We start from the raw sequence: 23,847 nt of genomic DNA on the forward strand, positions 1-23,847 counted from the left end.
CCTAAATAAATAAACTTTCCCCCAAAACATAAAAAGTAATCTGCTCTGATAAGGAAAACTATTCATAGTGGAAAAACTGACCAGTTTTTCAAAAGCAAGGACAATATTTCAGGCCAGACAACTGTTCTAATATAACAGTCCTTGAATAATGAACAGTCTCCAGCTTGAGATGGTGTTCCTGGGGCCCATAAAGGAGTCTACATGCTGTTTTTTCTTCAGCACTTGAGACCCACATGTAAAAATCAGCAATTTCAATAAGCACGAACGGAGCATTTACTGTCAGTGTATTGTAAGAGTTCAGCAGATCTCACACTTATCCAAGGACATTCTTTTTCTAATTTCAGGTGATGAATGGATCAATGTAACATTGCTGTCAGCAGGAAAAGGACTGTCACTTTCCAAATCCAAAAGCAATGCTATTGTGAAGGAAACCCTTTGGGGAGAGGGTATTTCACCATATAGCAGTCAGTGCTCTGCACCGGGGAGATCAAACGCACCCTCAGTGTCACCGCTGGCCTCGACTGTGTCTGCTCTGCAACACTTGCCCTGCTTATTCCTATCTGGTGGCCTAAGAGAATGATAAAACCAAGAAATGGAAAAGCTGCATGTGTCGCTACTAAATCTCATTACCATCTTAAAAAAGTTTTTAAAAAGGACAAGTACTCAATATAATTTTGTATAACATTAAATCTATACAAAATTTGCTAATAATTTTTCTACCTACAGTGCTATAGAGCCTGAGGTAAAATTCATAGGACAGAAGAGTTGGAGATGACATATTAATTTTAACAAGGTATACACACTCCATTAACACTAAAACCATACAATTCTAGTACCATGCAATCTGTAGATTTAAAATGCATGAACAAAAAGTGTGAAGTAAAAAAATCAGTTGTAAAGGAACTCAGTAATTAAAATTTCCTTAATCCTGCCACCCTGTGTGCCTCTATTACAATGTTATCTTTAAATAGCATGAGCACATTTTTTTTTCCCTCAGTCTTTCCTCCACTCAGCCACTTCCTCATCTTATTTGGTACTCTGGATGTACAATGGATCTACAATCACCAGTAAATGTGCTCTGATCTCATCTTTCTTTCTATTTTACCACTCAGTATGCAGATCCCGATTTTACTTACTGCATATCCTGCACTGAATACAAAGGATTTAATTTCCCTATAAGCTCTTATATAGTTTTATCACTGCACTATCCAAGTTTTTCATTAACCTTTCACCTTTCAAACTAAAACATTTGACTGCAATCTCCCAGGGAAATTATTTTTCCTTTTTCTGCCCTGTCCTGGAAACTTGAGCCAAACAATTCATAAAGAGCTAGTTGTTTTCACTGTAGAGTTAACTGAAATTTTCTATTCTTAAATTAACTCCTCTCAAATGAACCTTGACTGAGTGAAAGTGACCATTAAATGACATGTACTTGGAATGACTGCATGAGCAGCTGAAAAAAATCTTAGCTTACTCATGTGTAACTTACATAGACTCAATTCCTGAGATCCAGCTGCTTAACTGAGTACCCCTACATTCAAGTTAAGACTCTTTGTGTTTAACAAAGACATTATCAGCAACACCTGAATTATACTTCAAAAGAAAACACATTAGTGATGACAGACAGAATGAATATTTTCGTATTTTTTAAACAGTTCTGCAGCTTTTAACACAAGTTGGTAACTACAAATCCAGGTCCCACTGGAGTTAGCAGCCAATTTCCAGGGACTAAGAAGTCAGAATCTCAGTCAAAACTCAGACACTTTGGGAGGGAACAATTTTCTATTGAAAAGTACTTGCATTTTCTGCACTTTGGTAATAGCATAACTCCTTACTTACTGAGGAAAGAATTGCTCCTAAAGTAAATGAGATTCAGGTGCCTTGAAGCCAGAACAGCAGATAGAGTTAAACTAAGGCTGCAGAAAAAAAAAAAAAGGCTTTAAGTACACATTCTCAAGATACTCTTATTCAGCTCAGCTGGAAGCAGTGGCAAAAACTAGTGCCTGTCAATCTTGGAATATTGCATAACCAGTGCTCCTGTAGTGAATTGAGTAAAGATGTTTGTTTAGAAGCCTCATCTTTTGATTTTTACGCTTCACTATTAGTGTTATGCAGCAACATACTGCAGCACACTGCATCTCACACATCCCTTGCCTGCATTCCAATAGAAAGACCTGGGGTTTGCTGAGACTGAGGATCTGCTCTGTTAGGTGCTGAACAGACACAAAGCCAGTAAGCCTAGGCACCTTATCCTTCTTTCCCCTAGCACTGAGTGAAAAGGTTATCTGGAAGCACATTTCCATAAAAAGGCAAGATTTTGGGTTTTATTTTTCATTTGTCTGAATAGTTATTATTATTCTGAAATAGATTTAATTTTTATAAGACCTTGTCTTTTGCCAACAATCCACAAACGGAAAAACAATACAAGAAAACTGTAGCCAGAAGCAAAGATGTTGTTAGCAAAGCTACTTTTAGTACGTAACATTAATAACGAAGGCAACTTTGAATGCGCGTGATTCAACTTTTGGCAGTAAAGTACCATATTAATAGTCGTACTTTAAACAATATTGGAGATACAATGAGCCACAGTTATTTTAGCAGATAAGTCACGCATGCAGAAACTGCCTGTGACTGTCGTTTACCTATTATCTGTAAAGACACAACTGTGAGGGTATATTTGACTATGTGCTCTTCATTTAATAACAAACCACAGCTGGGAGTTACTGACTGCTACTTGTAGCATGTAAGAATACTGTTCATTGCACCTAGATTGAGAGTAGCTGTGAACCTGGGCCTCAAAGTCATTAATCCTATTATTACCTGCATATACATATGCACACATGTATATTATATATATATGTATTCATCTTCAAATAACATACATATATGCATATTTAAACCTATGCATGAAGGAGAAGAGTTCCAGTTATTAAGGCAGGAAAAATGCAGAAGCACCTTTCCTAGAAATTGTAGGGGAGAGAAATAGTTCTTGCTGGATCAAGAAAAGCATCAGTAAATGAAGTAAGATGAAGTAAGAAGAACTGGAAATGGGGTAAATGGCAGCTCCTATGCGCAGGTGAAACCTGTAGTTTCTTAAATTTTGCCTTTAAGCATTGAAAAGATTTCTCCTGAAGTGCCAAAGAAATCTTCAAACTCCTCTTCTTTCCAACTGTTGATACCAATAGCACACTTTCCCTCCCTGGATCATCCCTCTGTCTTCTCCCTCAAGTCCCAGCTGAAGCTGACCTGCCTATAGAGGAAAATTCGTTTGTATCTTTCCTAACATTTTACAACTACCAACACTTCTCCCTGCAGTTCTCCACAAGCCTTTATTGAAATACTGTCCTATCTGTTATTCAGGACACATTTTGGGTGCTACAACACACAGTGAGACCAAGAGATACAGTGCTGATGTCTTGTATGTTGGACTCGAGCATATAAAAATCCACAACCCGCCTGGTCTTGGCCTGAAGCTAGGTGCCATACACTGGAAAGAAGAATTCCCTTTAGTTTTCATATTGTCATAAAGCTTTACAAAAACACAATAGAGTTAGAATGAACATTGAGGCAGAACTACGCTTGGAACCAAATGCTGAACCAAGCTGTTTAACTGTAATGTCCAGAAAAAGTAGACAGATATTTCAGGGGTGGGGGGTGGGGGTGGGGGAGTGGAATAAGTGCCACAAAAACATGTCATGAAAATGTCACTTAAAAGGCATTAGTACTTGTGCTCATTTGAGCAATCTCTCTGTCACTTTAGTAACCCACAGTTGAAGGTGACGAACTTTAAACTGCATTCTCTGCTCTTAGGATCCAGCCAACTCAATCTTAAAAACTCAAGAACAACACAGAAACAAAGCTGATTGTGTAGTTGATTATTCCTTGCTGCTAAATCTATCCAGTTCACCTTGTGTTTTCAAGTGGAAAGGCTTGTTTGAAAGGAGGGAGAAAAAACAACCCATAACTGTTCATTATTTGTTCTTTTCACTACATACTGTAAATAACTGAAAAGTTAGTATATAAAGAGCATTTTCTGTTCTTCAAGGCTATCATACAGCAATTTAATGTATCAGGCAAAAAACAATCATTTTAAATTTCTTTTTTAGACTACTTTTTAAAATGTTCATTTATTTTTACATACAATCCTCTAAATTTTGTTATATAATCTCATTACATATGAAACTTTGGAATCTTTTACACTTTCAGACAATAGATATTCATATGCAAATGAATCCAGATGAAATAGCTAAACTAAAAAAGCCGCCTTATCTCCTTATATGTTGCCATGTATTTTAAAAAGTTTATGTCAAGATTTAGCATGCAAGGCTGAAAAAATAAATGCTAAAATCACAGAAAGGTCATATTATAAAGATTTTCTACTGACTAAAAAATATAATTTGCATAGCTATTATTATCATTATATTAAAGAAATAATGCCTTACAGGGGTTCTTTTCAGCACAGCCTGAAAAAAGAGTAGCCAGTGCAACCCCAAAAAGAGACAGGCCAAAGTCATTCTAATGACTTGGCCATATTCACATAAGAAGTCTGAGACAGACAAAAATTAAATCCAGTTTCCAAGCCACGTCCTAATCAACTGTATTCAGACCATCGTTTCTTGCCTTTAAGTCTCTTTCTTGGTTCACTATGCACATATATACATATATATGTATGCGTATGCTGGTGTGCAATCATGGATATACATGTGTGTGAGTATCAGTGTTTGTATTTACACGCACACACTCACTTTTGCAATAAGTGAAAACAGAAGCCCTCTGCACTGTCCAATCTTAATTAATTTTCTAAAAATTAAAAATTTAGCACTCAAAGACTTATCATAATATCTCCTGCATAAGAAGGTTGAATTTAGATTATAGAGACAATATTGACCTTTGATCATCTTCTCAGTCTCCGTGATTAAATACCTCAAAATCTGTTGGGTCAGTCTCATCATCTTTGAAATTAGCAGCACCAGGCTGTTACTTTGACAGACAGTAGCACTAAGCAAGCACCAAGTATGCAAATGTCATTAGCTTTCCTCTGTAGTGGGAATATCTGCACAATATTATTTTCAGTGTTAAAAATCATTCTAATTGCTAAGTCTGCTTGTCTGGAATTGCTAAGCTTTATGTCTGGAAGACATAAAAAAAAGAAATTATCTATTCACTGATTTCAGACTACCATCAAGTCTGGATATATTTGCTACAAAGAGTTACTCTTTAGTCATTCCACAGTCACCACTGGATCTGATGAAATAATTCATTATGAAATATTGTCATCGCAAACATGGATCTTTATTTATCTTATGCTTACATGTGAGCTCTGACTTTTTCATAATAGAACAAGAAAGGTAAACACTCTCTGGATACAAATGATTTAAGTGTTACAAGGTCTCATTTTATTTCTTCTAGCGTATCAAACCTGAAGTCACTTTGAGCTCTCACCTGACTTCTCCAGGTACTCTACCCTCTTCTCATTAGAATATTGATTCATGTGCAGCAGCACTCCTATGAAAAACCTGCTATTTGACATTGCCAGACTCAATATGTAACTTACTTCTCCTCACACCTCACATTTCCAAGGCAATATCTCATTAACATGCAGGCAGCATGAATGAGTATCTGTTGCTTTTGTCCTCCAGTTCCCTCCATATTCACCAGCTATCAGCTATCTCATGATGAGATCATGAACTGTTTGGGCCAAACATTCACACACACTTTAATGGACATGAACATTTGAGAATGGATGCTACTAAAACAAATTATTATTAACCAAAATATTTTTTTTAAAAAATTCAATGCAAATCTCCTCCTTTTTCAGTCCAAGGAAATACATTAATTTTTTTTCAAGATATTTACTATCTTCAGGGTCTGGATCTTAATTTTTCTTCAACAAGAGTGTTAATAATTAACCATGCCATCTCAGTGAGATGGGCAGTATCTAATTTACATTTTGAATAAGAAACAAAAAGTCCCACATAAATGTTAAATGTCATTTTTGGCAGAATAATGATGCATATTCTTTCCAGTAGTAGTAGTTTATAATTATATATATTATTATAATACATAGCAATATTTATTTAATATATATATATTTATTTTTTAAATGTGTATATAACAGAGACTTGCCTTATCATCTATTCTCAGGTTTCTATTTTTATTAGTAGACTTTCAGATTAGTAAATCTTGACAAATCCTTCTGTGACTATTGGAAAATACTCCTAAAAACAGGGATAATGCATCTTAATAGCCATCACTGTTTAAAACAATTCTATGTAAGAAACCCTTTCACAGACTTTATCAATATAATGCACTCAAAAATTGTTTAGAGACATGATTAGAGAAACAGAGGGATTTCTTTATTTCTTTAAGACTTTAAAGACTGAAAAAACAAGCAAAGCAAAACTAGGTCAGAACAAGGATTTCCAACAGGAGAATACTGATACCTTGCCTTCAAGATTCTATAGGTTAAAACATTTATTCTTCAATTTCTTCTTCACTTGTGTATCCTTCTCCTGTCCCTGCAACTCATGCTGTTCCTTCTTTTTGATGAGAGACACTATTTTTCTTCCAAAAGGACAGGTACAAAATTTTTGATGTTCAAAACCGGTGAAACTGTTCAAAACAGTTTTTTAATCTCTCAATTGTTCCCTTTATCATTATTATTTATTTATTTGGTCTTCTTACATTTAAAACTTTGCATTTCAATCATGTAGCATAGCTGATTAATTTGCCTTCATATGTCTTGCTAATCACAATCAGTTACTTTTTACCCCACAAAAAAAAACAAAACAAGATCACACAGAGAAGTTTGGAGCCATATATATGAGCTGAAAGATATCTTATAAGCTTTCTCCAGTTCTTGGATTTTTTTTTTTATATAATTTATTGCATTCAAGATTTTCTCTTGAACAATGATATCACCCTTAAAAGTTCTTTAAAAAAGCACAAAAAAAAAACCAAACACCAAAAACAGACAAAAAAAGTCAAAACACACCACACATGAAAATGTCTTAATAGTGCTTTTGTCTAAGAGTCAGAATTTCAGTAAAATTACTTACTGGACTGCCAAAAAAAAAAGAATCTGTTAGACATACTGGAAAACGTAAATCAAAAGATAATTTTATTTGACTAAACTCTACTTATTTTTCATTGATACTTTTACCACTGTTTTCCCCTTCTATTATTTTCTTTTGACTATAACAAGTTTCCAAATGCCCACTTGATTTGCATCTAAATTTTCTTGAAATATTTCTCCTCATAGGTAAGAAATGAAAGAAAAAAGACAAAACCCAAACTTTTTTCTCTCTTTGAATTTTTATCACCACGCCGTCCTCTAACGTCTACTGAATTTTCTATAGCACACATGAACACCTCCTTGATAAAGAACAAAGCCCCAGCCTGAAGACTTCCAACAAAGATGTTTCTTCTTTCTTCCTATATCAAACAAAGAGGAAGTCACAGAAATTTTTTTCTGGTTTTATCAAGATAGAGGAGAAACTTGAAGAGAAGAGAAAAGAAAGAGGGGTAGAGGCCTCCACCTTTCCAATTTTCTGTATGCTGAGGACCACATAGCCTCTTTTTCATTTTCATTAATATTGGGTGTCTTTCTCTGATTCATGAAAAGAGAGGAGATGGAAGCAAGGATTACAAAAATGACCATGAAAGAACATCTGAATACTGCTAGGACTGCTTTAGATCAGTCTTGATTTGGGAGAAATAGTCCAATTGCTGTGGGAAGCAAGGGTTGAGTGAATTGTTTCAAAGACATCCTGAAAACATAGTACCTTCTTCCGATCTTTATTCGTTTCTATCGTAGTGGCACCAGAAATTGGTCACTAGGCAGGTTCTCTTCAGTCTCTCTACTGTACTTATAACCGTTCTGGGTTATGGCACACACCTCCTTTTCAGATTCATCCCTTCTGAAAAAGTCATGCAAGACTTCACCATAAGTGAAGCATCATCTAATATTTGATGCTTCTTGGAGTCTGACTAAAGAGTCTCAGCTGCTCCTTTTCTTTCTCTTTTCTAAATTTCTAAAACTGTAATATTTGTTTGTGCAGAAAACTTGGAAGTTAATCTAATTACTAAGAAAGAGTCTTGTTTGTTGAACTCATGGCTTTTAAGTCAGTTTGATGAATTTTGGGAGCCTCAACCACTATTTTAGATTTGCATTTCAAAAGAATTTAGATTATAAATTAATTCAATCACATTACATTCTTATAGACTCTTCAAATAAGTTTAATATTTTAAAATGTCAGTCTCATGACATAGCACTGAGTACAGAGATATGTCCCTTAAATTTCACATCAGCCAGTGCATTTCAATGTATGTGGTATGAATACACAAATTAAGTTAATTTAGTTTGGATTCAGTTTAAGACATTTCAGTTCTGTGATCTACTTACATTCATATACCTGTGTGCTATGTCTAAACTCCTACTGTAGCTGTCAGTCTGGCTGATGGAGCTTAGCAAATGGTTTAGCTGAAAAGCCACATAAAGCTCATTTTATTTACCTAAGAGTGGGTGCGTAGTGGCATGCGGCTTGCCTAAATGTATCCCGCATTCAGCCTCCTCCAGATCCAGTGCCATACATGTCATTCGCTTGCAAGTATCTTGGATATGTTCCTAGTGCCTCTAAAACAGTATTAGACACCTACCCCTGCGCAACTGAATCAAGCCTTAGCTATATTTTGACATCAGCTAAATTGGGCCTGAGAACAATTGGAATTAGAGAAGGAAAAAATTCACATGCAGCTATTTAACATCTAGATGTTTAAAAGGAATTTGACGCCTGCAGGCTGTTTATATGCACAGAGGTAAGCATTTGCAGAACAGACATTCGAAATACATTTTGAAATAAGATGTTAAGAAAAAACTTAAATGATCAAATACAAGGTAGGAGGCCCATATTATTACCAGCTACACAACTTGGTTGTTTTGAACTCCGTTAGAGGAAACAATGAAAAAATAAATCTATAAACAAACTTTGGAGACAAAGAAAAAAAATAAGCCATTGTTTTTAAAATATTATATGCAAGTCATTTTAGTTCTTTGCCTTTGTCTTCTATTTTCTTTAGTGTCTGGAAGAAAATTATCTACTCTTGACTTCAGTATATATTATATGGAATTAGCTTTATCTATATTTTCTCCCTCTCCCACATTTGCTAAAAGGATAGCTGATAGGCCACTTCTTCCATACGGTTACATGGCTTTTGGTCCTTTTCTAAGACAGAAGTAGTAGTTAGTTAGCAGGAAAATGGACAAAATACTGCCTAATCTTTAACAAAAGAGAAACTGTTTTTCTTACTACAAACAATGCATATTAATGCAACCTGAATATATGTTAGGACTTTTCCCTCTTAAGTTACAGGTGCAAAAACAAACATCACAGTAATTTTTTACTATTATATGGAAATAAGATCTAAAGTGTTACCTTTTTTGGTCAGAGAACCTTGACAACCAAAAGACAAGTGAAAATGGTTTGCTAAAAGTACTCTTAGGGAAAAACAAACAAACCAACCCCTAATAAAACAGTGGAAGCAAAAGTCAGACTAAGCTACTTGTTACATTGCTATATTTCAGCAAATATCTCCACAACAAGAATTAGCAGTAAAATAAACTTGGTATGATATAGAAAACTTTTCTTCAAATAATTCTCTCCTCAAGCATTGTCTATGCCATTCCTTTAAGTCCAGAGCTGTTAAAATGGGATATTAACAATGCTTTCTGCTCAGCCATATACACCAGTTTTTTCTTTCCCAATATCAACATCTTTCTCTATTTTGTATAAGTACAGGTACTACTTATTTTCCCCTCCGTATAAATTAAGATATCCTTTAATGAAGTTTTATGTAAAACAATTCTCTGGACTCTTTTATTTCTCAGACTTGCTTACACCTAGTCCATGAAGACTCTTCACTTAACATCATAACTCTACTGGCTTTAAAGATCATATTGCTCCTTTATCTACTCACCATCATGCTTGCTTGCTTGTCTGTTTTTCAGTGTCAAGTTCTCACTGAGCCAAGCAAATAGCAAACACATGCTGCAATTTAGCATTACACATAGCTCATATCAACTTACCCAGTGAGAAATAGTACCCTGCCCTTACCTGTTTATTTTCAGTATTAGGCATTTGTTTCTTCCTAAAGCAGGTGAAAGGCGTTTATCTTGTACAATAAAAATGCTAATATCAGACAGCTAACCTCCTGCCGTGTCAGAAGGACAAGGGGAATGGAGAATGCATAGATTTCAATCACCTGACTTTCAACAAGCATCAACTTCAAGAAAATCCTAGATCCCATTTATTACTAGGAACTAGTAACTGCTTTTTTCCATCTGTAGAGGACACTTAAAGTAAGCTCCAGCAACCCAACCTGTATAAATTCCTAATGTTAGCCTAAAGGCTTTTTCTACTCACCAAGGCATCCATAAGTTGCAATGAAAAATTTCACAGATGTCTGGCTAGTCTACCAAGCTTACATTTTAAAAGGAGATGTTTCAAACCTTGATCACCATGAGAGACAGATTCCTTGTCTGGTAGCCTGGTCATGGTTACCAAACACTTTCACAGCAGAAAAAGACCTTGGAAAAAACTCAGTCTAGCTTACAAATGCAGTGTAGGAATAATGAAGGCAAAGTCAACCGCCTCCCCTGCTCTCTACAAACCAAATCAACACGAAGGAAGGGACAAAGGAAAGTCCACCTCCTGTGTGCAATAAATGTTCTCCTGAACTTGCACACGACTTCAAGAAGCTGTCAGAGTTGCTAACTTCTGTACAAAGACCTGTAAAGGTGTCTGAAACATTTAAATAACTCGAATGACACAGACATTTCCATTCTTTTTTTTTTTCCCTCTGTTCTTCCTTTTCCACTCCCTCAGTTTTCTTTTTGCTAAAAGCTTATAAAACTACTTTCTTTGTGTGGGCCAATATTCTAAATCAGGACCTCTGGGTTTCACTAAAAAGCATCCTAAGAAAAACAAATAATGAAAACTTGCAAATGTGCATTCCAGACTACTTTGGAGTAATTTTAAATCTGTTCCTAGTGCTCTTTTTCTGTTAATTACTTTACCACTGTGATGATACTTACTTAGAGGAATTAATAAAATAGCAGGCTCTTCTGAGAGCTATTTCTGTGTATTGCTCGCACATTTGGTCTTCCTTTAAGAAAGCTTATTTCTCTCATTCATTGTCAGATTTCTTTGTTACTAACACAATTAAATGTAATCAGGGATGCCATGCAGATCGAGAGAACACCATGTTTTTGAAAGTGTAAGATAAACTGTTGTAAGGCTAATTTTCAGATATGTCCTCTTTTTTGATGTTTTTGATTTTCATTCAGATTTAACATCTAGTTGTTATCTGAACACTTAATCATTTCTTAAGATAATCATTGATAAAAATGGTATGAAGAAATAAAAATATGTAGAAGTATATATGTCAAGGCTAAAAGCCCCTCTTATAGTAAAACAAATTTTAAAAATGGTTGGTATCATGAATTGGTAGTTCACAGAATCATAGAATGGTTTGGGCTGGAAGGGACCTTAAAGATCATCTAGTTCCAACCCCCCTGCCATGGGCAGGGACACCTGTCACTAGATCAGGTTGCTCAAAGCCTCATCCAACCCGGTCTTGAACACTTCCAGGGATGGGGCATCCACAGTTTCTCTGGGTAACCTGTTCCAGTGCTTCACCACCCTCAGAGTGAAGAATTTCTTCCTCATATCAAGTTTAAATCTATCCAAATTCCCATTTGTAAACATATTTTACATTATTCAAGATAATGAAGAAAAGCTGCTTGTACAAGGTTTATGAAAAATTAATTTTATTTCTTTTTTCTCACCATTTCCTTCACTAAAGCAAAGATTTCTTTATATATTCTGTATTCAACATTTCTGATAACACATTAAACAATTGCATGCATAAATGCTATGACTACGTGCCATGTATGACTTTTATGAACCAGCAGAGTAATATATATATAAATAGATATTCTTAAAATGAATAGAACAAGACTTCATAATATCTGAATGAACACTAGTAATTTAACAAGTTACTGCGGGGGATAGTTAGTCTCCATAGGCTCTTTAAAAACAAAAAAAAACCCCAAAAGACTAAGGGTATTTTCTCTAAAAATAAATTGCATATATTGTTATTTTAAACTTCATATTTATTATCTCATGTTTATTTCACGAAATAACTATGTGCTGATATAAATGCATCATTCATATAACTGCAATTGCTGTAACTAGCTGTACATAAACAAATAGTTAAATAGTTGCTTTGGTTAAGCTAGAATTGACACAATCTGTCAAAACTAGATCTGTTAAACTACACAAAATCTCTATTTTTGTATTTGAAGATGATCAGCACAGGAATACATCCTACCTAACAGATGAAATCTATGCTATATGAAATTAATATGAATTTTCACATGATGGAAATAAAGGGCTATTTTTCATAAATTCACAGCAATCTCAGTTTCCAATCCTGCCTAGGGGAAAAAAAAAGTATATTCTACACTATGATGCTTTTCAAAGATAATTTGAGCAGTTTTAGTTGAAAATTTTGTATAGAAAATTAATGTTCTTTCATTTGAAATATCTCTAATACTATTTTATTTTATTTTATTTTTGTCTTAAATAAAAAATTATATACTGACTGTACTATATGGCAGGGAAGTTACGTGATTCAGCAACATAATATCTATATGTGTGGATGCATATGTATATCTATGTGTAAATATAAAACTAAAAAATACAACTGCTGTGAAGCTCAGTAGAGATATTCAAAATACAGCTAAACAGCAAAGATTAAAGCCCACCTTTAAAAATGAGTTAGAAACACTGCGCTATTTGAAGCCTCTACCTTCACAGAATGTTAGGGATTGGAAGGGACCTCAAAGGATCATCTAGTCCAATCCCCCTGCCGGAGCAGGGCCACCTCGATCAGATCACACAAGAATGCGTCCAGGCGGGTTTTGAACATCTCCAGAGAAGGAGACTCCACAACCTCTCTGGGCAGCCTGTTCAGATGTGCAAGGCCATTGCAAGAGTAATGATGCTAAATACAGGACTGGACAATAATCTGACTCCCTTCCTTCCTTCCTTTCTTCCTTCCTTCCTTTTTCTTTCCTTCTTTTCCTTCTCCTTCCTTCCTTCCTTCCTCTCTTCCTTTCCCTCTTTCTTAGTAAAACCAGAAAATTCTGTATACTTCACTGTATTTCAATCTTTAGCAGTGTCTAAAATGCTAGATTGCCTGTGACTAATAGAAACAGATTAGATTCTCAAGCAGATGCTCAGGTTTGTTTCTGACTGTGGCTGCAAATAGATTTGAACCACTTCCAGAGTTGCTGTTTTTCCCAGTTTGAACTTGGTAGTCAGACCTGAATTTGAAACTTCAAAGCTGAGTATCACGGATGAACTATAGGCAGTATTTTTATGGCTGATAAGTACCTAATGAATTTATTTTAAATGTGTCAAAGTTGGAGAGGTTTTTCATCTGTACTGTATTTTATAAAGCATTGTTCACACTTTTATTGTTACATATTTTTGTCTGGATCTTACGCTTACTTTAGAGCCACTCTCATGTTTCTGAGCAAGACCTGGTTACTTGTATGCTTTTATCTCCACTAAATATTTCAGCTTACCAAAGCAATTAGCATTCATAAACATCCAAACATATAAGTCCATACAAAGACTCAACTACAGAAAAGTAAATGGGTTACTACCACCATCATTATTAAGGACAAATGGAGGACTAAGGAAGATGTTACACATCCAAACTGATTTCCGCAAAGGAAAATACATTAGCTCTAGCTCTAAATTGAGAATTTCTAGTTATAAATGTAAAAGCAACTTCACTTTAAAACACGAGTTTAAAAATATCAAAGCCACTAGTAAGAGCATATTTAGATTCAGAAAGATGTGTGAATTGCTACAGACACATATAAGGTGATAAAGATGATTTCTAAACACTATTTAACTGACATACCAATGCAAAACTCTGGCTGAATGTATCATAAAAACCTATTTTGTCTCTTGCAATACAAGCCATTGTAGCTCTTCAGCATAAATCCCAGTCCAGTCTTTCTCTTGGGATGCATTGACCTGAGCTGATGTAATAGAGGTTTCCAGGCAGGGAAGGAAAAGATGAAAACAAGAAGGAAATGTCAGTTTGACGGGAACAGTATTTCAGCTTTTTTTCAACATTAAAGGAAGCAGAAAGTTTGACAGAAACTACTTAGTACTTAGTGTTATACACACATAATTTCTGGGAGCTGAAGTTGAGTATATACATCAACTCTTTGTGCAGGTTATCTAGTTATATTTACTGCCCATAGTAAGATAAACAACAAGCAACCATGTGATGTGACATCCACTGAAGGACTTAATATTTTATATCTTCTGCTTCCTTAAAACTGCAGTACACAAAAGATGCAGCAGAATGGTACAATGCTGTACCTGAACCAAACTACATTATTTTCTTCCTTGAAAGCAGGATATAAGCCTATACGTTTTCTGCAAATCGTCTCATAGTCCTTATATTCACCATAGTAAGCTGTAAGCTATTTCTAGCTGTCTGTCTCTTCTCCTCCAGCTATGGGTGTGCAGCAGTGCCTTGATAATAAAACTCAAGTCTTGATTTTCTCAATTCCTTTATGTCAATCAGCTTCCCATAGGAAGAAAACCAGGGAAAAGAAATTAAAGGTGAGAGCATTGTGAAGAGTAGTATATAAGGATGAAGGTCATTTCTTTGCTTCTGAAGGAAAAAGAGCCAATCTTCACTACTATCCTTAGGTTAATTTCACTGAAAATACAAACATTTCTACTCAATGAAACCCCATGTTTCTACTGTAATGTAGTCATTGTAGAAATTAGCTTGGTCCACTAACTACCCTTTAAATATTGTTCAGTTATTGCCATACAACCTTTTCCAGCATATTGTTCTCTACACATCCCCTGGAATAGATAGGATTTTCTTCCTTACTGTTAGCACAGGTAGGAAAGGCACAGAACTGTGAAGAAAGGAGTTTCTGAGCAAAGAAAATAATAAATACTGGACTGTTCCACTCTCTCAAGTAAGTTTGAATTAAAAACTAGGCAGAGCTATTTATTCAAAGCACAGTTCTGCTTTTGCACTTTTTCCCTTTACTGCCTGCCCTCATTACCTCACAAGTACATCTCTTCTCCTGGCTCTCTTACTCAAGTTATTGTACATAAATTTGCTACTAGGTAATTTTAAGTCTCTTAACTAAGCTTCTTAACTGGGTCTTCTAAACCAAAATAGCTTATAACATAATTCTGAAGGCCTCCATTTGTTTCTTCAGACTTTAGAAAGAAAAACTTCAAATCTGTGAGAAAAACTCCTACATCACTTCCCATCACTTTGTTCATGGAAAGAAATTACAGTTCTTGTTTAATAATCCTTCTCCATTCTTTGATATATTCTACTAGTATCCAAGCATAAAGCAACAGCGAATATTCTGATTTCAGTGATGAGAGCAGTAAGGAGCAGCAGACAGTTAACTGATGTGAGAGATTCTTCTAGATGTTGCTGTAGCAATGACTTTGGAAATACAGACAGAATACAGAAATTTGACAGGAGGCATCAGTTTAGTCTCTTTTATTTCTTTTTGTCAGATAACCCCTTCATAGTGTAAAAATCTGAAGGAACAAGGGAAAAAAAGGGAATCATTCTATTGATGAGTAATTGTATTTATTTCAGATTAAAATATCAAATACATGTCTATATCAGGAATATTAAATATTAAGTTTTAAACTTGATTCTAAATGAGCCTTCAAAACTATTGGAAAGTAACCTTTGACTGTAAGCACAAAACACGTGCAAAACCTTATATTCCTCTGATTCTGAAAAGAATATTGTGTCTTTCACCAATAACCATCTTGATCATACCTTTGAGATGTTCCATCCAACAAATCTAAACCTGAAACACTGATATAACAACAAGCACAGACTTCTTAGTACTGACCCTTTAAGCAATATCTGCTTATTCTAGTAGGTCTCCTCAAAGTGAAAGGCTTTGTAATTGTTCATAAGAGTATTAAGGATCACAAATTAATTAGAACCGTATTTTTTTAAGCCTATCATTGATCTACATGTATAAACACTGAAAACTGGAAATTAAGTATGTGCTAAGAAAGCAGTATGTAGTTTAAAACAGATTAGAACATGACTTTACCTACCTGCAAATTAAAAAGAAATCCATTTAGAAAAAGCATGAATACAGGTTGACGTTATAAACACATTTTAAAGTATGTCTGATTGTCTAAATTCAGCATTTATCTATATTTGCTGAGAAGTGCAATATCAGATTTTAAGGTTTTCTTTATCGAAGCAGAGGTGTTTAATTATAATATTTCAAATAGCACTATGGAATAATTGACAAAACTGTTGCCATTTTCGTGGCTACTGTTACACACTTATCTGAAAAAATATTAATTTCAACATAACTAAGTATTCTCCTTAAGTAGCTAAACATGTAGATTTTTTGTGTTTTTCATCACATGATCAGAACTACGTTGAAAATGCTATTGAACAAATTATGTGATACAAAATGTTTCACAGGTTACGTAAAGAGCTCATAGAAGACATGTTTTTAAAACCACAAAATTTGGTAAAAATCTCCTTCACTACACACAACTCAGAGAGCATTCCCTGTCCGTTCTCCCCCTCAAAAAAAAACAAAAAACAGAACCAAAAAACTGTTAGACACTAAACATCTCCAGGTGTTGGTAAAATAGTTTCCTTATTTTCTTTGCAACATTGGAATAGCTTCACCATGTGTTCCTTTTCTAGCCACTCAGTCACCTTACTCTTTCTTTTTGACTCTTTCTATTGTGCACGAGTACCAAGACCATTTTTATAGGTACAGAGAGAGAGAGAGGCACATTGCTTTACCTGTTCAACTAATTGCAATAACCAATCGTTTCAAACACTTCAACAATTAGTAGTGACTCTTCTTTTTACTTTCCATGTACAAACTGTAATTTCACATCTAGTGAAAATTTAATATAAGACTGTGAGATGATATGAAAGCGAAGTGCCTAGATGATCTTTTTGACTGCAAAGGGCTGGAAACACTGTCTCAGTGCAAACCATTTTAAAGGTGCAGAAAGAAGCTGAACACCTGTTTCAGAATGCAGGAAGAGGAATCTAGCCTAAGTTATGGTGATAAATCTTGGTACATCAGGTTAAATACCTTTGGAAGATACCTGGCACACAGCCTCTATTATCAGGTTAAGCCAGATGTGATTCTAGAGGACGTTATGTCTGTAAAACTGCAAAATTTCACCTTTCATTTTCCTTGTTGCAACTATTTTACGTCAAATAACATTTTTTTACAGTAAAAAAGTGAATTACATGAAGCCACTTAATAAAAGTCATAAAAAATTAAATCTGAACCTGAAAAAGAAACTTTACTCTAGGATAGGGATTGTAAGAGTTAAACCAGAATCAGAAGCAGGAACACACGACTTATGCGTCAAGTCTCATCCATCTTACAAATTTTAGATTTTGCTATAAATGACCTAAATTTATTAAAAAAAATAATTTTAAATGTTCAAGACATTCAATAATAATTTCTGCTTAATAGTGAGACTTTTGTGCCAATGAAAAATGTTTTCTGAGTGTGTTCCTTTTCTTCTCCTCCTGATATTCCTTTCCCTGAAGTGTTTCACAGTTAAGAGCCATGTTTCATACCTGGTTGATTAAAATGCAGTATATTAAAATACAGTACCTTATAACACATGCATAGAGCCCGCTGTCTTGTACCACTGTCGGTCGGAACCAAATGGAGTCTTCTTCTTTGCTCATTCTAGTTCCATCAAAAGCTATAGGTTCCTCAAAATCTCCGGGTCCAGAGCTTTTGTACCACATCAAACTAAGTCCAGCACTTTGGGCTAGGGAGTAATTAGCTCTAATATATCCATAAAAGAGTGCACATTTTATACGAACAGGTTCTCCCACTAGAACTTGATATTTCTTGTAATCCACAGACCAGTCAGTGCATCCATCAGCTAAAAAGAGAAGAGAAAATTACAAGAGATTATCAATAGCTTCAGAGAGCACTATTCATACAGCAACTTTTATTGTGGGAAAGCACCACATTTGAGAAAACGTCCATTGAGTGACTAGCAGTACTCTTTTCATCCCTGAAAAATTAACTGCATTTTCACATGGTTAACATCATGTACTTGTCTGTGAAGAACAAGTTATTATGAGATTTTGTGCTAAACGTTGGTAATTTCTGAAATAACTGAACAATTGCTCCTTTTTCTTTGTGGAACTCCAACGTGATAAGTTATAAAATACTGGAGTTAAATTAGTGCAACACAGAGTACCATGTGGTACACAGGGTGTCATAAACTGTGAATTGCATCAATCAATAAATGAAAGAAGGTATTATTCAATCTCAGAAGATATGAGGGCTATGATTTGTGTCCTGAACCAAAAAGCATAAAAGTTTGGGTTAGATTTGAAGGAGGAGAAGAAAATGTCTTAAAAATAAGGGCAATAAGAACAAATGTGCAAAAAAGATAATGCCAGGAAAATCACTGTCATCATTTTTAATGGATTATACAAGAAAAAGTTAAGCAGATCTTACTTAGAATTTCTAACTTTCTAGAAGTACATTACAAATTAATTAAAATGATCAATGTTTTTATTTTTTCCTGTCCTGATTAGCAATAATTGTAGAATAATGTTCATAATCTTCACCTGTTGAATAATATCAGCCACTACCAATATTGTCCCACAACAACTATTCATTGGAAAGCAATACTAGATTTGTTTGACTTTCTGAACCCCAGCAACAAAACCAAACTCCATCAATAAAAAACACCCAACTTCCCTCCCTCTCCCCTGTTATTTTTAGTTAAGAATACCAAAACAACAAAAAGAGAATACATACTTTCTACAGCGGCTTCCTTAATAAAAGCTCATCTTTTTCCTTAACAAATTTCTATCATGGAAATTCACCATTAGGCTCATTCATTTAAAAACTCAGTGTCCAGTCTCAGCTAGTTAACCAGGCCCCCAATGCAGTCATTAGAAAACAATCAGTACATCCAAATGACAACTTATTTAATCTTAAAATGAGTATCTATGACTCATATAAGTATTTAGTCTTTGAATTTGCCACTTCTGTTTATTAACTTTAAAAGAGCTTGGACGGCTTGCCAGCTTAGAAAATAAACTTTTGCAAAGCTAAAGTGACATCGAATGCCTCTTACCCTAGAGTTGGTTGAATACTGACTTCAACAGATAATTCAAGCTACTATGCAAGATAAAGCAGTATGAGCACTTTAAACATAGACAATGATTTCATCTCTTATTTGGGAGAACAGCAAGCTAGTTAGCGATTTTTGAGATTTACATTTAGATAATACCACACTTACTAGAGATAGCAAAATAAGAAAGACACAAACATCTCCACATATTACTGTAGAAGTAATAACCTAAGACGACACAACACTGAAAAATGGAGGAAAAAAGAATAAAAACTTTAGAATCAATGCGCATTATGAACAGAATTCACACAGAGAAATATTGCATATATCTTTGAATTATCTCCTCCTGTGTTTACTTTTAAGACCAGGAAGGGATATTGCACATATGTCCCTGTTCCAATTTTCCTACGCAACAGTCTCTAAAACTAACTTCCACTTATTTCAGTATTCATTTACATCTTTGATCATTTCATTTTTTACCTTTCTGAAAGAGCATTTTCCCTCTGATCTCATTCTATTTCTCTCTGCTTCTAAATCCCCATGCCAAAAATGAATTAACATGCACCTCTAACCAGCGTTAATTCTGTTATATAAGTTACCAGGTAATAGCTTCTTCATTGTACTTTATTATCAAATTGTAATCTTGCCTTTCACTGCCTAATTAAGTTAGTACACTTTGGTTTATAATATTAGTCTGCTAGTCATGTTTTCTTTCTCAGGATATTCAGTTCTAATGGTTCTCAGTTCCTTAAGCTTGATGAATCCATGAGAACATATTGCAGAATAGCATCAACTCTCTTTCAAGCCTTTGTACTGAATGAAGGATTAACTATGCAGAGCAAATATCCTTGACTTTATTTCAGCATGTTATTCTTCATAAAAAAGTGCTGAGGATCACCTGCAGTCCAGTTTAGTAAGCTTAGGCAAACACGCTACCAGGTGTTCTATACTCACACAAAAAAACAGAGAGAACATTATCAAACTTTTGAAAATTAACATTATTAAAATTCAGTTCCTGAGTTTTAAGGAGACTGTTAACAGTAGACTGAATATGTAGGCACTGTATTTACATCAATGTTCTGTGAAATAGTTATTTCAAATATATAAATTGGATGACATTTCTATGGAAAGAGAACACAAATCAAAAGTTCCTAAATGCCTAGAATTGTCTAAAGTTTCACATTAAGACTTCATATCACAAAGTACAACCAACATTATATTTTAAGGAAACTACCTACTGAACTATTTGGTCATTTATTGGCACTAACTACATCAATATGTCCCACTAGCTTAAAAGAATATCAGATCAAGCAAATATGAATACCGGCATGCTCATAATATTATGGATTTGTATTTTATGTTTTATCTAGTGGTGTACCCCAGGGCTGAACACTGGGTCCAGTCCTGTTTAACATTTTCAGTAACGGTCTGGATGATGGGGCAGAGTGTGCCTTCAGCAAGTTTGCTGATGATACAAAACAGTCGCTGGGACTGTTTAGTCTGGAGAAGAGGAGTCTCAGGGGGACCTTATCGCTCTCTACAATTACCTGAAAGGAAGTTGTAGGGAGATGGGGGTCAGTCTCTTCTCCCACGTTATGAATGACAGGACGAGAAGGAATGGCCTCAAGTTGCGCCAGGTGAAATTTAGGTTAGATATCAGGAAGAATTTCTTTACAGAGAGGGTTGTGAAGTATTGGAACAGGCTGCCCAGGGAGTTGGTGGAGTCCCCATCCCTAGAGGTGTTTAAAAAACATGTAGATTTGGTGTTGAGCAACATGGTTTAGGGACCCTGACAGTGCAGGGTGAATGGTTGGACTTGATGATCTTGAAGGTCTCTTCCAACCAGATGATTCTGTGATCCTATGATTCTATGAAAGGATTGGCTGATATACAAGAGGGTTGTACTGCCATCCAAAGGGTCTTCAACAGGCTGGAAAAATGAGCTGACAGGAACCTCATGAAGTTTAACAAGGAGAAGTGCAAAGTCCCACCACCAAGATGTGCTGTGGGACACCCAGCTGGAAAGAAGCTTGGCAGAAAAGGACCTGTGGTCCTCGTAGACACCAAGTGGAACATGAACCAGCAATATACCCTTGCTGCAAAAATGGTGTGCTGAGCTGCACTGGTCAAAGTATTGTCAGCGGGTGGAGGGAGGTGATCCTTCCTCTCTACTCAGCACTAGTGAGGCCATACCTGGGGTACTGGGTCCAGTTCTAGGCTCTTCTATACAAGAAAGACATGGACAGACTGGAGAGAGCCCAACAAAGAGCCACAAAGATGATTAAGGGACAAGAGCATCTCTTCTATGAGCACAGGCTGAGAGCTGAGACTGTTCAGCCTAGAGAAGAGAAGGCACAGGGAGGACCTTAATAAATAGAAATACCTGTAGGAAGGGTGCACAGGATGGAGTCAAGCTCTTTACAGTGTTGCCCAGTGAGAGGACAAGATGCAGTGAGCACAAACTGAAATACAGGAGGCTCTTTCTGAACATTGGGAAACACTTTTTTACTGTAAGGGTAACTGAGCATTGGCATGGGTTTCCCAGGGAGCTTGTGGAGTCTCCATCCTTGGACATATTCAAAAGCCAGCTAGACATAGTGCAGGACAATTGTTTCTAGGTCACCCTACCTGAGCAGGGGTTTGGACCAGATGACCCCCAGAGGTCCCTTCCAATCTCAACCGTTCTATAATTCTGTGATTTATACACAATTACATTCAGTGATAATCTTTAGAAAACACGTGTCCTCTTCTCAGTGTGGTCTTTCAATGAAGTTAACACGATAATATTTCTCTTCTTTCTCACAGAAACGTTATACCAGTTAAATTGTCAACACCGACATTCAAGTCACTTAGAACTGTATTAACCTTATTACAGCTGGAAGCTTTAACACCTTAAAAATCTTCCAGGAAATACCTCACACTACTGCTCAGCCAATGTGCCTTCACCTACGAGAAAGTGGTAGTGCAATTTTGACAGATATAATAGAAGTTCATCATTCTCACCATAAGACACAGACATCCTTCTGTGATATTTTGTGATAATAGTAATATTTCAGGAGATAACTGTCTATCTATGCTTAAAATGCTCCTATTCCACTGTAATTGAGGAGTACAAACAGAGACTGAAAACCAAATAATGGAAAGAAAAATAGATTGTCATGTCCTCAAAAATTAGATTACCGTGAATACTCAGAGAGATGATAGTACACATGCACTGTAACTGATGTTTCCTACCTACACTCTACATTTGATGTATAGAGCACATGCATTTTTCAGTCAAGGAAAACTTGAATGTATCAGAAACCTAATTAAAATCCTGATTTCCAAATTCCTTGAAGCATGTAAAGATACATTTTCAACAGCTCAAAGACTAATGATATTCATGATGCCTTTTACATTCATAGAAATCTTTTGATTTTTTCTATTGGCATTGGCACCTTAAAAATGTTACATATTTGCATATTAAACACTTGTGTTACTGCCTTCATAAATAAAGACAGAGAAGAGCAAAGGCTCGAAGTTCATTCAGACTTGTTAATATTAAATGGATTGAGGGATTTCTATTCAGTTTTGTATTCTAACTGTGGTCCATTTCTATTTTGACTGAATTTCTTTCTTTTATTTATGCATAAGTAAGGCATTAATCAAAGAAAATATCTAGTGTTTCCCTTCTTAGTTATGGCTGCTACAGACGCACAATCAACACTGGTACAAACCAATTGCGGAAAAAACCCAATACAGTCTAGATTTTTCAATGGTTTTATTTCTATAGTCACATCAAAAAGCAGTCAATCATCTCTTATTTTATTTTATAAATTGGAAAATACTTGAATAATTCAACAGCTTTGAAATTTCAGAACTGTCTTCAAATGAATGTTTGTAGTCCCTGATCTCTATTTTAATATGCTGCCAGTTATTGCTACATATAATAGCACAATACAGGGTCTGGAATGAATGCCATTCGCTCAGTTACTTCCTTGAGTGATTTCAGGGCATGATATAAACCACACTACATCACTGTCTTAATAAGGAGATCATTCTGCTGGATAAACAAGATTTTTGCAGGCTGTACCTGCTGATAGGACCCAGCACGCAGAATATTTATCATTACTGAGAAGGTCTTCTCCTTCATTTTTCAGGATTGTATGTATCATTTTCAAGAAAAAAATCAGTGCTGAAAAGGAGGAAAAAATAAAGCTAATAATTCCTGGGATCTCTGCTACAACCTGGCTTCATTCAGAATCTTCAGTTCAATTTATAGGTTTCACAGTTAGTAGAGGTCTTAAAGTTTCCAATACTTTGGTGGAAATCTGAATTCTGGACATCTAAATAATTTAGGTCTGATAGTTGAAAACAGTCCTTCTAAAACATTTGTAACAGTAAGTTCTCTTATATTGAGTGCACTTAATATTTAAGAAAATAAAAATTACCAGATTTATTTTTCCTGTTTATCTGCATTTGTTCTTAATTTGTTCATAAAATAATTTCCTACAGGGTGGTTTATGCAATGTCTCTGTGTCTTCTCTATTTATTTGTCAGTTGCTTCAGTGTTTTTGAACACATTAGGCATTTGCAACCAAATCTGACAAAGAAG

At 35.3% G+C, this 23,847-nt stretch overlaps 1 protein-coding gene across 1 annotated transcript in view; it reads right to left on the reverse strand.

Moving 5' to 3' along the window:
• Nucleotides 1-19,018, reverse strand: part of IL1RAPL1 (interleukin 1 receptor accessory protein like 1) — a 375,876-nt gene extending 356,858 nt beyond the window's left edge. The window contains 2 exon segments of the mRNA XM_086615469.1: nt 17,762-18,041; nt 19,003-19,018. Of these exon segments, the coding sequence (XP_086471595.1) occupies nt 17,762-18,041; nt 19,003-19,018 (296 nt within the window).
• Between the last annotated feature and the right edge of the window lie 4,829 nt (nt 19,019-23,847).

Source organism: Tauraco erythrolophus, chromosome 1 (genome assembly GCF_009769465.1).
Source record: "Tauraco erythrolophus isolate bTauEry1 chromosome 1, bTauEry1.pri, whole genome shotgun sequence".
Taxonomy (NCBI): Eukaryota; Metazoa; Chordata; class Aves; order Musophagiformes; family Musophagidae; genus Tauraco; species Tauraco erythrolophus.